We start from the raw sequence: 13,102 nt of genomic DNA, 5'->3' as shown, positions 1-13,102 counted from the left end.
CTCTGCTGTATCAATCTTTAACTCTACAAAGTGGAGAAATTCATTTTTAATGTTTATTTCCAAAACAGCTAATCCCTTACTTGAGGCTTTTGGAAATGCCAAAACTGTACGAAATAACAATAGTAGCCGATTTGGAAAATTTGTAGAAATTCATTTCAACGAGAAGGTACCTTTTTAAACAATTTTTAAAAAATGTTTCCAGTTGTGACATGGCACTCGCATTCCCAAACTATCTCCTTGTCTTTTTGTTTCCTTCCCCCATGCAGAATGCTGTCGTTGGAGGTTTTGTATCTCATTACCTTTTGGAAAAATCCCGAATCTGTACGCAAAGCACAGAAGAAAGAAATTACCATATCTTTTATAGGCTGTGCGCAGGTGCTCCTGAAGAGATTAGGCAAAAGTTTCACTTGACCTCCCCTGATAACTTCCGGGTGAGTTCTATGCCATAGGGCTGTACTTCACTATCTTCTTTTTCTCTCTGTCTGTGTGTGTGTCTCTCTCTCTGTCTGTGTGTGTGTCTCTCTCTCTGTCTGTGTGTGTCTCTCTCTCTCTCTGTGTCTCTCTCTCTGTGTGTCTCTCTCTGTCTCTCTGTCTCTCTCTGTCTCTCTCTGTCTCTCTCTGTCTCTCTCTGTCTCTCTCTGTCTCTCTCTGTCTCTCTCTGTCTCTCTCTGTCTCTCTCTGTCTCTCTCTGTCTCTCTCTGTCTCTCTCTGTCTCTCTCTGTGTCTCTCTGTGTCTCTCTGTGTCTCTCTGTGTCTCTCTGTCTCTGTGTCTCTGTCTCTCTTGTCTCCCTCCCCATTCATTTCCCCATTGTGTCTCTGACTGACTGTGGTGTGTGTGTGTGTGTCTGTCTGTCCCTCCTTTCCATCCTCCCTCTGCCCATCTCTCTTCCTCCCTCTACCCCCCCCCCCCCCCCCACCACCTCCTTGTCACTGTGTCTGTGTAGTTCTCTGCTGTTCTCTTGCTGTGTCTCTCTCTTCCATTTTCTCTTAAGTTATGTTCTCTTGCACTTTCCCTCTTATTTCCTTGTGTTCCCTTTGGGATTCTGCTCCTTCACTTTTCTGATGATTGCTGACATACTGATGCTGGGTGCACAGCTGCTAATTGCTATGTCCTGGTGTCTCTTTCTCGGTGCTGAAGTCTGGCAAACCCTTAAATGTTAACTTTGGTACTTTGTGCCTTCTCCCGTTTGATTCATTGGTGCTACTTTGTGCAAGATTCCAGAGGCTAGGAGTGTGGGTGGCAACTTGATTTGGTCTTTGTGTTCTGATTGTTTGGTTGAATTGCAAAGTATAGAAATGATGAAAAATTGGAAAAGCAAACATTATATTCTACAGATTATTGATCAATTTAATTATTCTATAACGTGCATATCCCCTGCCTAAACAAAATGGGACTGTCATGAAAAGAATGGTAGGAGGCAGTTTTTTCAATTTGCAAAGATCCTGCAAAAAATTGCTATCCCGTTCCCACTTCCTCCACTTCCACCGTATTTGCTCCCAGGAGGACCAGTTCCGCTACAGAACACATCAGCTGGCCTCTTTCTTTAAAGACTGTAATTTCCCCTCCCACGTGATTGAAGATGCCCTCCAACGCACATCCACTTCCCGCACCTCCGCCCTTGAACCCCACCCCTCCAGCTGCAACAAGGACAGAAACCCCCTGGTCCTCGCCGTCCACCCCACCAACCTCTGCATAAACTGCATCATCCACTGACATTTCCGCCACCTACAAACGCACCCACAATATATTTCCCTCCCCACCCCCATCTACTTTCTGCAAAGATTGTTCCCTCCGTGACTACTTGGTCAGGTCCACGTCTCCCAACAACCCACCCTCACATTCTGCCAACTTCCCCTGCCACTGCAGGAATTGCACACTTCTCTTTCGCAAAACACCCCCCACCCCCCCCCCCCCCCCCCCCACCCCCCCCTCCCCCCACCCCAACCTCCATCCAAGGCCCCAAAGGAGCCTTCCACATCCATCAAAGTTTCACCTGCACTTGCACCAATGTCATTTACTGTATCTGTTGCTCCCAATACAGCCCCCTTTACATTGGGGAGACTGGACACCTTCTCACAGAGCGCTTTAGGGAACATCTCTGGGACACCCGCACCAATCAAACCCCACTGCCCCGTGGCCCAACATTTTCAGCTCCCCCTCCCACTCTGCCGAGTACATGCAGGTCCTGGGCTGCCTCCACCGCAACACTCTCGCCATCTGACGCCTGGAGGAAGAACTCCTCATCTTCTGCCTTGGAACGCTTCAACCCCAGGGCATCATCGTGGACTTCACCAGTTTCCTCATTTCCCCTCCTCCCACCTTACCCCAGTTCCAAACCTCCACCTCAGCACCATCCTCATGACCTGTCCCACTTGTCAATGTTCCTTACCATCCATCCGCTCCACCCTCCTCTCCGATCTATCACCTTTACCCCCACCTCCATCTACCTACTGCACTCTGAACTACCTTTTCTCCCCAGCCCCTCCATCTCCCATTTATCTCTCCAACACTGCCGCCGCCGCTACCACCACCACCACCACCCACCCCCCCCCCCCCCCCCCCCCCCCCCCCGCCCCAAGGACCCCTGCACAAAACATCGATTTCTTTTTCCTGCTTTCAGATGCTACCTGACCTACTGTGCTTTTCCAGCACCACTCTAATCTTAAGTTTTGGATTTGAGTCTAGGAAGGTTTTTGTAATTTGTTGAATGTCGTTTTGCTTGACATTAATTACTCTGGATCAAAGTTGCCAACCATTTGCATAATTACTTGTTACACTGCTGTTTATGGATCATGGAATGCTTCTCTGAAAAGGCTGAAGATCAGTAGCATTAAATGTCAGCCATGATTTGGAGGTGCCCGTGTTAGACTGGGCTGGATAAAATCAGAAGTCACATGACACCAGGTTATAATCCAACAGGTTTATTTGAAATCAAGTTTTCTGAGCACTGACCCTTCATCAGGTGAAGTAGTAGCAACTCTCTGAAAGCTTGTGATTTCAAATAAACCTGTTGGACTATAACCTGGTGTCGTGTGACTTCTGATTTAAATGAGAGCTACATTTAAAATGTGATTATCTGAAGGTTGTTTCCATGTGTTACTGGGGAAATGGTCTCCCCAAGGAACAAAGAAAATTACAGCACAGGAACAGGTCCTTCGGCCCTCCAAGCCTGTGTCGATCCAGGTCCTCTATCTAAATCTGTTGTCTATTTTCTCAGGATCAGTATCCCTCTGCTCTCTGCCCATTCATGTATCTGTCTAGACACATCTTAAATGATGCTATTGTGCCTGCCTCTACCACCTCCATTGGCAACATGTTCTAGGCACCCACCACCCTCTGCATAGAGAATGTGCCACGTATATCTCCCCCATAAACGTTTCCCCTCTCACTTTGAACTCGTGATCCCTAGTAATTGAGTCCCCCACTCTCTGAAAAAACGTCTTGCTATTCACCCTGTCTATATCTCTCATGATTTTGTTGACCTCAATCAGATCCTAATGAAAATAATCCTAATCTACTCAACCTCTCTTCATAGCCAGTGCCCTACATACAGGCAACATCTTGGTGAACTTCCCCTGCACTGCCTTCAAAGCATCCACATCCTTTTGATAATGTGGCGACTAGAACTGTACACAGTATTCCAAACCAAAGTCTTATACAACTGCAACATGACCTGCCAACTCTTGTACTCAGTATTCCCAACCGTATGCCTCTTGACCATTCTATTGACCTGAGTTGCCACCTTCAGGGTACAGTGGACCTAAACACCCAGATCTCTCTGTACATCAATTTTCCCCAGGACCTTTCCATTTACTGTATAGCTAGCTCTTAAATTGTATCTTGCAAAATGCATCATCTCACATTTGCCCGGATTGAGTTCAATCGACCATTTCTCTGCCCAATTCTTCAATCTATCTATCTCCTGCTGTATTCTCTGACATTCCCCTTCACTATCTGCTACTCCACCAATCTTAGTGTCATCTGTAAACTTGCTAATCAGACCACCTATACCTTCCTCCAAATCATGAATGTATATCACAAGTAGTAGTGGTCCTAACACAGACCCCTGTGGAACACCACTGGTCACAGTTCTCCATTTTGAGAAACTCCCTTACATTACTACTCTGTCCTGTTGCCCAGCCAGTTCTTTGTCCATCTAGCTAGTACACTCTGGACCCCATGTGACTTCACTTTCTCCATTAGCCTGTCATGGGCAACCTTATCAAACGCCTTACTGAAGTCCATGTATATGACACCTACAGTCCTTCCCTCAATCAACTTTGTTACTTCCTCAAAGAAGTTGATAAGACATGACCTTCCCTGCATAAAACCATGTTGCCTATCACCGATATTTCCATTTGGGAGAAAATGGGCTTAGATCCTATCCCTCAGTATCTTCTCCAGCAGCTTCCCTACCACTGACGTCAGGCTCACCGGTCTATAATTACCCGGATTATCCCTGCTACCTTTAAACAAGAGCAACTCTCCAGTCCTCCTGGACCTCACCCCTGTTCAAGGATGCTGCAAGATATCTATTAAGGCCCCAGCTATTTTCTCTCCCACTTCGCTTAGTAACCTGGGGTAGATCCCATTCACATTTGGGGACTTCTCCACCTTAATACCTTTTAGAATATCCAACTCTTCCTCCCTCCTTATGTTGACATGAGATTAATGAAACATCTATCCCTAACCTCTGCATCTTTCATGTCCACCTCCTTGGTGAATACCAATGCAAAGTACTTGTTAAGAATCTCTCTGATTTTCTATGACTCCACGCATAACCTTCCTCCTTTGCCCTTGAGTGGGCCAACCCTTTCTCTAGTTACCCTCTTGCTCCTTACATATGAATAAAAGGCTTTGGGATTTTCCTTTACCCTGTTTGCTAAAGATATTTCATGACACCTTTTATCCCTCTTAGTTCCTAGTTTCAGATTGGTCCTATATTACCGACATTCTTCTAAAACTTTGTCTGTCTTCAGTTACCTAAATCTTATGTATGCTTGCTTTTTCTTCTTAGCTAGTTTCACAATTTCACCTGTCATCCATGGTTCCCTAACCTTGCCAATTCTGTCCCTCATTTTCATAGGAACATGTCTCTCCTGCATTCTAATCAATGTCACTTTAAAAGCCTCCCACATATCAAATGTGGATTTACCATCAAATAGCTGCTCCTAATCCATGTTCCTCAGCTCCTGCCGAATTTTGCTATAGTTAGCCTTCCCCCAATTTAGTACTCTTCCTTTTAGGAGCACTCTCGTCTTTGTCCATGAGTGTTTTAAAACTTATAGAATTGTGACCACTCCTCCCAAAGTAATCCCCTGCTGAAACTTCAGCTACCTGTTCAGGCTCATTCCCCAACACCAGATCCAGTATGACCCCTTACCAAGTAAAATACTTTGCTGTACCAGTCACCTTGAATTACATTAGCTGGTGTGGGGTCCATAGAGGGATTCAGTTCAAATTATTGTTTGAAGGCTTGACCCTTTGAGTCAAATCACCTGACGTTTCATGGAAGTCCTTGAAAGGAATGACTACTTGATGCCAAGTGGTTAATGACTAATACTGACCAGAAAGCACTTATTGATTCATCCCTGTCCCCAGATTAGTTAAAAGTATGAACTTCATCAGGTGCAAGCTTAAAACAGAGGCTACCTCATCACCCTGAGGGGGACTGTAGCTCACCTTCTTACAGAACAATTGAAGCAGTGAAATGTGCCCAGATACTTCATTGTGGTGTTATCACGCAACTGTTGACATCAATTCTTTATCCTAAATACAAGCCTTTTGGATATGACAAAAGGTGGGCTTCCTTGGATTTACCATCAAATAGCTGCTCACATAGAACTGAAATAGATCTTGAGACAAGTTGGGTGATTAGCACTAAGAGGGCAGTGTTGGGACAGGTTCTGCAAACCAGCTTCCCTTCAGTTGCTGTAGTTTTAATTGTGAATGATTCAGAAGATGAACAGTTTCCCTGTGGGTGTAGGATTGGTCTGTTCTTTGAGCTTCTCGTACACTGGTTCTTTTGTAAATACTGCAGCTTTTCCAAGCTTTTGGAGTTAGGCAAGATCTTCAGTTTGATGCCCTGTTCTGAAAATATCAGACCATCCTGTTTGCCTTATCTATATATCAATCCTGTTTTAAGGTGTTTAATTATGCAGGAGTTAAATATCTTGCACTGTAGTTATGGTGTTCTTTTATGAAGCTAGCATTTTTAGGTGGCCTCCAAATAATTTGAAAGTTTTATTGGATAAAATTATTTGATTTGTGGTTTTTCTTGACAGTTATTCCTTGTTTACCTCCAGTAAACTATTATAGAAAGGGCATATCAGCCTTTGAAGCATTCCAGTTCTATAATGTTGACTGTAACAACTAATTTACAGTTTCATGAATGTCTTTAATGCTCTTAAGAATCATAGTGGTAATGGTAAGATATGATTGGGTATCATAGGTTACGAATGATCCACTTCTGTCAATTAAACCTGTCTGTAAAAGCAGAAAAAAGTGTTTGCTTTCAAACTTCACACCAACATTCCCCCAGCTCCCTAAACAAAAGGAAACAATCATTGTTGGTGATGGGTGAACTGTGATACTGTGAACTGAAGTGTGATTTCTTTTGAGACTAGTTGGGTGATTAGCACTAGAGGGCAGTGTTGGGACAGGTTCTGCCAACCAGCTTCCCCCCAGTTGCTGTAGTTTTAATTCTGAATAATTCAGAAAATGAACAGTTTCCCTGTGGGTGTAGGATTGGTCTGTTCTTTGAGCTTCTCGTACACTGGTTCTTTTGTAAATACTGCAGCTTTTCCAAGCTTTCGGAGTTAGGCAAGATCTTCAGTTTGATGCCCTGTTCTGAAAATATCAGACCATCCTGTGTCTTGCCCTGAATAGAGATTTGATTCAATCTGAAGAGTTAATTCTATTTCTAAAAGATTAAAATAAAATCTGTCCCAATTTTTAATCTCTCATTATTGATCAGCATGCTGCATTTAGTTGGCTGCAATTATGATGGGTAAAAACTGGCTTATTCTTCCATTCTAAACTTAAAGGAAATTCAAAATTTAGGGAATGCTGGAATATATATAAAGTGCCAAAATTGTTGTCTTCATGATGTACAGCCCCAGCTATTTTCTCTTCTGGTTTTGAATTTTCAATATTCATGTTGTGAAATTGTCCAGCAGGGTGAAAGATTAAAGAGCTCATTCGAAAATTAGGCCTCTTTGTTCAGATCTTTTCCAGAAACCCAGAGAGTGCAGCTGTTCACGGAGTAAGCCCTTGAGTTCAGAGTATCACGCATTTGATTTCCTTTAACATGGAAGGTGCTGCAGTTTCTTGATCAAGACACACACCTTGTTCTGCCCTTAAGTATTTAGTGGCAGATGTCAAATTCACAGTCTACCTTCATTGATATCTCTTTGGAATAGTATGGCAACCACTCACCATGTAGATTGCAGAGATCAAAGTGAATTCTATTTGCCTAATTCTTGCAGATCCTACCTACCGTCACAGACTCCACCGTAGGTATATCTTCATATCTGGTCTCTTGGACCCTAGCCTGCTTTGCTGCCTGTCTTTGTTACATGTGCATCAAGACAGGCTAGGCCAGGGCTTTTTTTCAGGTATTGTTGTAACTGGAGCTAAATAAGAGATTTAGCAGTACATGTAAACCTCATTCATGCAGTGGGTGTGTTGTAAGCTTTTAAGTCGCTTTTTTGTAAATGCATTGGGTATCATTTGCATTTAATGTTCTCCCCGAAGATAATCTGAAAGATTAGTGAGGTGCCTCTCCATCCAGGACTGAGGGGTAGCACTCACTCCATCCTGAAAACAAAATGGGGGAGCACCCTTGCTCAGTTCAGGTTCTAGAGAGGGAATGTGTTCTCTTGTTCCATGCTGATAATGAATTGTTAAGTTTCCAATGTGTTTTTTTCAGATTTCCTCAAAGACTTTAATGAATAATTGTCAGATGTTCTCATTTTCTATATTATTGTCTAAGTGCCTTTTCAGTATTTATTGAGTTACAGATTTATTTGTGTGTGGTCATTTTCTAATTAGACTTGTTACTTAATTGAACAAGTATTCATTTTGTGCAGTTAAGGGGGAAGTATCTGTGTGCATGATTCAGTAGATATTTCATTGATGTAAAAGGACTTTTGTAGCTTTCAGCTTCTCCGTTTGGACCTCATTCACCTACAGGTGAAAGTGCAATAACAGAGTGAATTGCAGTTTGGACTATCCATTACTTATAATCCATTTTTTTAATAAAGAATCACCATTTTTCCTCCGGTTACTGGAGATTCAAGGAATTAAACTCATAAATTTATGCTCTTAGTCCGGTGCATATTAAGCCGTCCATTGACAAGTTTTGTAAAAGCATTTTTGTAAAAAGTGTGCATTTGTTTAACGTAGACATGTCTATAGAGTCGTAGAGGTCTGTGGTACAGGAAATCATCCTTTTGTCCCCTCGAATCTGTGCTGGTCAAAACAATCGGCAAACTATTCTAATTCCATTTTCCAACACTTGCTCCATCGCCTTGTATCCTTGAGACATTGCGAACGCACATCAAAATATTTCTTAAATGTTATGAGGGTTTTATGAGCAAGTGTTGGAAAATGGAATTAGAATAGTTTATTTTGTAGCACAGATTTGAAGGGACAAAGGATGACTTCTTGTACCACCATTTACAGGCAGAGTGTGCCAGATTCATGCCACCTTCTGAGTGGAAAACCTTTTCCTCATGTCTCCTCTAAACTTCCTGCCTCTTAGCTGATATCTATCTGCATCACCACCTTGGTCTTTGGTCTGCCTAGCAAGGGGAAATGTTCTTTATTGTCTACTCTGGCTATGCCCTTTATTATTAAACACATCTCATTGATGTCCCCCCTCCATCTCCTTTTCTCCAAGGAACACAATCCCAGTCTGTTCAATCTCTGTTCTTAACAATTTTTTTTTGTTTGGTAAGGTTTCCAGCCTCCACTGCCTTCCCAGGCAGTGCATTCCAGATTTCCACCACCTACTGAGTGAAAACGTTATTTCCCAAATCCCCTCTGAATCTCCTGCCCCTTACCTTAAAACTATGCCATCTTGTAATTGACCCCTCAACCAAGGGGAACAGCTGTTTTCTCTTTACCCTGTCCATACCATTCATAATCTTATGCACCTCAATCACATTAACCTCCTCTATCTTCTCTGCTCTAAGGAAAACAGTCCAAGCCTATCTAGTATCTCCTTGTGTCTCAATTTCTCCGTGTCAGGCAACATTCTGGTAAACCCCCTCTGTATCCCTTTGAGTATCCCCAAGATCTCTCTGTTCCTCTAAGCTACTCTGTGTCCTGCTATTCATTAAATACTCCCTCATCTTGTTGTTTCTTCCAAAGTGCATCACCTCGCACTTATCAGGTTTAAGTGCCATCTGATCAAGCCATCTATATTGTCCTGTAACCTCCAACCATCTTATTCACTATTAGCCACTCTACAATCTTGGTGTCATCTGCAAATTTGCTTAACATTTCCCCCCCCCCCCATTTTTTCATCTATATCATCTATGTAAATAACATACAGTAATGGTCCCAGTACTGATACTTGTGGTACAACACTGGACACCTGCCTCCCAGCATTCAAACAGCTTTCTACCACTACCCTTTTGTTTCCTATTACTAAGCCAGTTTCTGATCCATCTCCCCAAGTTTCCCTCGACTTCATATGATTTAACCTTATCAATTCATCTGTTTCAGGGGATTTGCCCATTTTTAAACCTGACCGAGCCTCCAATGCCTCCCCATTTCCTGTATGCACGTTCCTCATAATCCCTTCTCCTGAATTCTATACATACGTTCTTTTCCAGAGTAAAGATCAAAGAGAACACCCTTCCAATATCTTGCAGCTTCACATGTGGGACTTTGTCAAAAGCTTCACTAAAATCTGTATAACTTACTTAAATTGAACTTCCCTCATCCATACACTTGATCACATTTTCAAAACATTCCAGCAAATTTGTTAGGCATGACCTCCCTCTGACAAAGCCATGCTGACTGTCCCTAATTAACTCATGCTTTTTCAAGTGGGTATTAATTCACTCCATCAGAATTTTCTCCAGTAGTTTCCCTAGCTCTGATGTGAGACTCGCCAGTCTGTATTTTCCTGGTTCATCTCTGTAACACGTCTTGAGAAGTGGAACCACTTTAACCATCCTCCAGTCCTCTGGCATTTCCCCCTGAGGCTAGAGAGGAATTTAAAAATTTGTATTCGAGCCCTGCAATTTTCTTGCTTCACCTCCCATAGCAACCTGGGATGCAATTCATCTGTTCCAGGGGATTTGCCCATTTTTAAGCCTGACCAAGCCTCCAATACCTCCCCATATCCTATATGTAAATTCCTCACAGTCCCTTCTCCTGAATTCTATACATACATTCTTTTCTAGAGAAAAGATCAAAGAGAACACCCTTCCAATATCCTGCAGCTTCACACACCAGTTGCCCTCATGGCCCTAATAGGTACTACCCTGTCCCTGGTTAACCTCTTACCTTTAATGTATCTATAAAATATGTTAGGATTCTCCCTAATCCTGCTCGCAAAGTATTTTTCATGCCCCCTTTTTGCTCTTCTAATTGCTTTCTTAAGTTCCATCCAGTACTTCCTGTATTCCTCTCTGGCTGCAGCTGAATTGTTCCCTTTGGTCTTGCTAAAAGCCCTACTCTTCAGAGAACTGTGGATAAGGAACTTATTGCTCCTACTTTCCTTCTAAAGGGTACATGTTTGACCTGTACTCTTTCCCCAGCTCCTTTTTGAATGCCCCCCATTGCTCCACTGTAGATTACCCTCAAGGAATTGTTCCCAGTGTACTGTGGCCAGATCCTGTTATATTTTAATAAAATCTGCCTAGCCCCAATGCACAGCCATCTTTTATAGGCCATCTTTTTTCTTGTCCTGAACAAAGTGGAACCGTACTGTGTTGTGCTTGCTTTCGTTACAACATTCCCCCAATGCCACATCGAATGCTTGGCTCGCTTATTTCCCCAGAACCAGATCCAGCACTATGCCATCCTTTATTGAGCCTTCTGTATATTGATACAAAAACTCCCCTGGATATGTTTCAAGAAATTCTCCTCCCCACACCCTCCAAAACTCGTAGCACTATGACTATCCCAATTTATGTTGGGAAAGTTGAAATCCTTTAGTATAATTACCAGACACCTGTGCAAACTGTCTACATATTTGTTCCTCTCTTTTTTCCACTCCTAAATTGTACCAACAATGCCTCATTTGAGGACCTTTTCCAAAGTATCATCTCTCCTTATTGCAGTAATTGACACTTAATTAATAGTGCTACACTGCCACCCTTTTTACATCCTCTTCCATCTCACTGAAAGATCCTACACCCTGGAGTGTTGAGTTCCTAGTCTGGCCCTACCCTCAACCATGTTTCTCGCAACAGTATCATACTTCCACGTGTCAATTCACACCATCAGTCTTACCTATTGCATTCCTAGCATTAAACACCATCCAGTCTTGTCGTCTTCTCTTGACGCTGAAGATTTGGATGTGCTGGTGTTGAACTGGAGTAGACAAAACCTGAAGTCAAAAGACGCCAGGTGAAGTCAGTTCACTTGACAAAAGAAGCAGCACTCGATGCTTGTGATTTCAAATAAACCTTTTGGACTATAACCTGGTGTCTTGTGACTTCTGAGCTTGACAGTCAAGATAGCTGAACTCGCTGTGACTTGCTTCCTTGATGTCTGTTTCATTGATATTCTGTGTTCCCTCCCTCTTCCAGACTGGTTTAAACTCTTCCCAACAGCACTAACAAACCTACCAGTAAGGACATTGGTCCCAGTGTGGTTCAGGTGCAGACTGTCCCGTTTGTATATGTTCTAACTTCCCCAGAAATGCTCCCAGTGATCCAGGAATCTAAAACCCTCCCTCTTGCACCAACTCTTGAGCCACACTTCATCCAACTTACTTTCCTATTGCTAAACTTGCTAGCACGTGCTACCAGGAGTAATCTGGAGATTACAGCCACTGAAGTCCTTTTTAATCTCCTGAACAGCTCCCTGTATTTTCATTACAAAACCCCATTCTTCACTTTATCCATATCATTAGTATCAATATGTGTCATAACCTCCAACTCATGACTCTCCCCTTTTGGGATACCCTGCAGTCGTTCAGTGATATCTCTGACTGTGGCACCAGGGTGACAAGACGTCATTCTGGGCTCCCGTCTTTGGCTGCGGAAATGCCTGTCTTCCCCCCCAGAATAAACAATTCCCTATCAGTACGGCTCTGCCCTCCTCCACCTTCTCTTCCAATTCCACCCCCCACCGACTCCCCAATTACAGTCAAGCTGCTTGTGGTACCATATGTCTAGCCCTGTCTGCATTCCTCAGAGGTACCTTGTCAGCTTCCAAAATGGAATACAGTTAGTGAATGGGATCCCAATGGATTTCTGCACTACCTGCCTGCTCGCTCTTGGTCGTCTGGTGGTCACCCATTCCCTCCCTTCCTCTAGTTGCTGGAGCTGCCGTGTGACCACCTCTCCAAATGTGCTATCCATGTAACTCTTGGCATTTCGTGATATTTTTGCTACATGCGTTTTGAGGAATTAGTGGTCGAAATCCGAGCAGCCTCTGTGTTATTCTGCTGATGTTGCTCCAGAAATTGAAATATTGTTTCTATTTGTCTAACCTTTAACATTTGCACTGATTGAATACTCGGCCTGTTGTGCTCGAAAGTTTGCTTGAATTGGTGAGGTTGCGATGTTGTGTAAGCATTTTGTTTGTTTAAAACCTCTAATTGTTTGATGATCATATATTAAACTTTTGTGCTCCATCCCTCCTTCGCTTTCAGATATGGAATTTCCTTTCAGTTCCAGTTGAAAGATGACTATTAATGGGTTGAATGTAATCCTGTAGACAATAACTGTTCTGCGATCCAGGGATGCCGGCAAAGACTGCCTTAACCAAGAACGTGTTTGAGTCAACAGTCTCTTAAAGAATAAGAAAATTGTGCTCTGAGGTCGATATACATTGACAGAGAGCTTTGTTTGTGAGAAAATGCATTTTGTTTAAATGAGACAGGTTACCACTGAAGTTTAGTCCAATGGTCAT

General features: G+C 43.0%; 1 protein-coding gene across 7 annotated transcripts in view; it reads left to right on the top strand.

The window, feature by feature from the left end:
• myo6a (myosin VIa) overlaps positions 1-13,102 on the top strand; it is a 256,768-nt gene that overhangs the window by 145,277 nt on the left and 98,389 nt on the right. For all 7 annotated transcript variants that reach the window (XM_072581151.1, XM_072581145.1, XM_072581147.1 and 4 more), the window contains 2 exons: positions 69-166; positions 267-431. In XM_072581151.1, the coding sequence (XP_072437252.1) occupies positions 69-166; positions 267-431 (263 nt within the window). The remainder of the gene's footprint in view (positions 1-68; positions 167-266; positions 432-13,102) is intronic.

The sequence above is a fragment of the Chiloscyllium punctatum genome, chromosome 11, assembly GCF_047496795.1.
Source record: "Chiloscyllium punctatum isolate Juve2018m chromosome 11, sChiPun1.3, whole genome shotgun sequence".
NCBI lineage: Eukaryota > Metazoa > Chordata > Chondrichthyes > Orectolobiformes > Hemiscylliidae > Chiloscyllium > Chiloscyllium punctatum.
This window is presented reverse-complemented; position numbering and strand designations above follow the sequence as displayed.